We start from the raw sequence: 3,986 nt of genomic DNA, 5'->3' as shown, positions 1-3,986 counted from the left end.
TCTAAAGAATATTAGATGTTGTTTGACATTAAACTTTCTTACTTTAAAAGTGGAACAATTTCTATCTCATTTTTACATGATGTCATTTGTTATCTTAATATCCTGTGGTATAGGGAACCTCCCACAATTGATGCATTTTTTTTGCCCCATCTCACATTTCTTTTTTAGTTTTATTTTATTCTTTTATTAAAATTTCTAATTTTTTGCATTTCTTTTCGCTATTTTATAGGGGTGTTCAAAAAAACCAAAAACTGAACTAAACTGTTCAACTGAACCGAACCGAACTGGTTTTGAACTGAACTGACTTATAAAAATTGAGAATCGGACTGTTTTCGAACTGATTTTTTAAAACAAGAACTGAACCGAACTGGTTTTCAGTTTAAAAAACCGAACCGAACCGGTTTTTAATTTGAAAAAACTAAACCGAACTGGTTTTTATTTCAAAAAACTTGAACCGAATTTGTTTTTTTATAAGTAATTAGGGGTAATTATGTAAAATTTGGCCTATATGAACAAAAAAACTAAGTTAAACTGGTTCGGTTCAATTCAAAATAAAAACCAGTTCGATTCGGTTTTTTGAATTGAAAACTGGTTTGGTTCATTTTTTCGAACTGAAAATCAATTCTGTTTAATTTTCAAACGGTTCTAGTTCAGAACTGAACTTTACCCACTCCTACTATTTTATACTCTCCTGTTTCGATTAATTGTATTTTTTTTACGTGTTTTAACATCAATTTCTCGTGTTGTAGTCCATTATATATATGATCAATTAAATGCATTAACATCTTTAAAATAAAGTAATAAACAACACTTTAGTTTTTTTAAATTGAAATATTTTTTGATCAATTCTAATTGAAAGTTGTATACGTAACAATCCATATAAAATAATTTTTTTTTACAAACATATAAAAAAATACATCAATCTTTTTGTTATGTCCTAAAAAATGTAAATGAATATTAGGCATTCAAAAGTAAAATTATGTATATATGCAAATATTAATTCATTGATGGGTTTGTAAGATCAAGAAAGGTGATTAAAATATATTACTAATAATAATTATTTATTTTCTAATATATTTTTTAAAATGTATACATGCAAATATTATTTATTCAAAAAATTCCGTGTTATGAGGGAAATATTATAAAGTAATATTACGATTCTAATTCCATTTGGATTTCCACAAACAAAGATCATCAAGTATGTATGAGGTGATATAAGAAAAAAAATATTTATCCAAATAGAAGAAACAAACATACAAAAATTATTTCTATAGAAAAGAATCATTTTCCTTATCCGTTTCAATTTGTTCATACCATCATGAATTCATCATGCAAGAAAGAATCGTATCGAGTTTCATTTTGTTCCATACTCTTTTTTTCCTTTCTTTTTTCATCCATCCTCTTCCTCATCCTTCACTCTCTTTTTTAACATTTTTTTGTGTAGTTTGGCAAACAAAGTGAATAACATTGACCATAACCTTCTCCTAACACTAACCCCATTAGATGGGACCCATCACGTGCATTAGTCCTTATCATATTGGGTCCAATAACGATCACCGTAGATTTTCTTTCCATGTAAGGGCCCCATCTTCTATATCACTAGTTACTACCTCCCTCTCTATCCTACAATAAAAAACAACCCTCTCATTCTCATTATCTCAACCTTCTTGTGCTATATATATTAACACACTTTCACTCTCGCATTCTAATTCTAAGTAAAACATAAAAACACCTTCCTAGTTTCTCCTAAGTTGTTTATTTTTTTTTATCATTCATGTCTCAAGAAGGTTCTAGAAACATTGATCTCACGCTAGGAGAACCCAAAGAAGAACCAGAAACGGAGGATGGCTCAGCGATAAACGTGATGCCGATGGCGATGCACGTGCCGACGGGGATATCCATGTCCATGCAAGTAAACAAGGCTTTAATACAAGCCCAAGCCCAAGCCCAAACCCAAGTAATCCAACACCAACAACCGCTTCAAAAGAGAGCCTCCACGAAAGACCGTCACACAAAAGTAGAAGGTAGAGGTCGTCGGATCCGAATGCCTGCCACGTGTGCGGCTCGGATCTTTCAATTGACCCGAGAACTCGGTCATAAATCCGACGGCGAAACAATCCGGTGGCTCCTCGAACACGCCGAGCCCGCCATTATCGCCGCCACCGGAACCGGCACCGTCCCCGCCATCGCGATGTCCGTTAACGGCACTCTCAAGATCCCAACAACTTCTCCCAATAAAAGCTCCGACCCGGAACAAAACCAACAACAACTGGAAGATTCACCTGATAAGAAGAAACGTAAACGACCAGTTAATAGTGCTTACGTGGATATAAACGACAGCACCGTTTCAGTTTCAGCAGGTTTAATAACAACCTCAATTTCAAACGCAAACATAAACACAAACCTAACTACCACTGCTATAATTCCGCAACAAACTGCAATTCCGTTACCGCAAAATATGGTACCTGTGTGGGCCATACCATCAAACGCAGTCGTTCCAGCGGGAAGTGCTTTTTTCGTGGTTCCAACGAATCAGCCTCAGTTTTTCACGTTAGCAAGACCAATCTCCGCTTTCGTTTCCTCCATGGTAACACCCGTTCAAATTCAACAAACTTCCACGTCATCCAACACGTGTTCGATTTCACCTCCATCAAAATCTCCGGCGAGAGCGTCGGTTATGGCTCCGACCGCCGCCGCCACAACCACCACGCAGATGCTGAGGGATTTTTCGTTGGAGATTTATGATAGGCAAGAGCTTCAGTTATTGTCGCGATCTTCTTCGAAGCATTGAAGTGAAGCAGAACGTTGAATTTCGTTAGCGACGTTGTCTTGGAGAAGAGCACGTGCGCACGTGAGTGGGGGGTTATAAAATGGTGGGGACCACGTGTGTGTGTGGGTCAACACGAAAAGTGGGGGGGGGGGGGGGGGGGGGGGGGCAAAGCTACTCAGAACAGAGTAGAATACGAACTGATTTTGGGGGCTAAATCATTTTGAAGAGAAGACAGCCAAAAACTTATTTTTACCAAGGAACTATGTATTAAACTCATGGTTGATGGTTTTCTATGCACAACCAAATGAGCATATAACTTATAGTGGGGGTGCTGACTCCGTGAACCGTGCAATGGGGGTACTACTAGTACTGTTATGTTATTCCACAGCTAGAGATATTTACTTTTTTTTAAGTTTAACAACAATATTAATTAAAAAATTTAGAATAAGAATAACCGTTATTCGTGTTTTTCTGAAGATTTTTATTCTTGATTTTAGGTGTTGTCCTGGAATTTATTTATGTAAAAATAAGTGTTCTTAAAATCTTGAGTAGATATGTTGATATATAAATGTGTAAGATACTGTCACAACATTTTTAAATGTCTCAAAATTATAAAAGTATATTATTATATATTTTTCTAAATTTTTTAATGTATTTTTAGTTAACAATTTTATCTTTGAATGAATTAGTTAATTAAATTATAAAATTAATAATAAAGAGATATTTGAGAATATAAAAATAATTTAAATATAAATATATTCAAAAATTATAATAATAATATTTTATATATTTAAAGATTAAAATAAATATTCAACTTACAAACTTATTATTGTGAGTTATTAATTTCAGAAAAGATAAATGTTTGATATTTGGTTAACAGGGGAATTGAATTCAAGACTTCCCAATCACTTTAACTATATTCTTCCTCAAAATCACTTTATTATCACTCCATGATATGAATTATTAGTAATAATTATAAATTACACATTAAAATATATGGTAGATAAGTATGGTAATTTGGAGTATCGGGAAGTGTTTTGCCTTCTTTATTCCTTGTAGGTTTGATGTATTTAATTTTTAATATAGATGAATTTTCGTTATCCACTTTTGTTTATATTGAGTAATAATTAGTAGTAATAATAATAATTTTCATTTTTTGTGCTACTTTTTGGAGAATTTATTATGGGTGAAAGTGGCTATGGGTCCACTCATATTG

General features: G+C 33.5%; 1 protein-coding gene across 1 annotated transcript; it reads left to right on the top strand.

Annotated features, from left to right (window-relative positions):
* The first annotated feature begins 1,660 nt into the window (after window positions 1-1,660).
* Window positions 1,661-2,931, top strand: LOC101488699 (transcription factor TCP9). The gene has a single exon (XM_004510834.4). The coding sequence runs from the start codon at window positions 1,775-1,777 to the stop codon at window positions 2,789-2,791; it is 1,017 nt and encodes a 338-aa protein (XP_004510891.1). The 5' UTR covers window positions 1,661-1,774; the 3' UTR covers window positions 2,792-2,931.
* The last annotated feature ends 1,055 nt before the right edge of the window (window positions 2,932-3,986 follow it).

This window comes from Cicer arietinum, chromosome 7 (assembly GCF_000331145.2).
Source record: "Cicer arietinum cultivar CDC Frontier isolate Library 1 chromosome 7, Cicar.CDCFrontier_v2.0, whole genome shotgun sequence".
In the NCBI taxonomy this organism is placed as follows: domain Eukaryota; kingdom Viridiplantae; phylum Streptophyta; class Magnoliopsida; order Fabales; family Fabaceae; genus Cicer; species Cicer arietinum.
The sequence above is the reverse complement of the archived record's forward strand: the minus strand, read 5'-3'. Positions and strand labels throughout refer to the sequence as shown.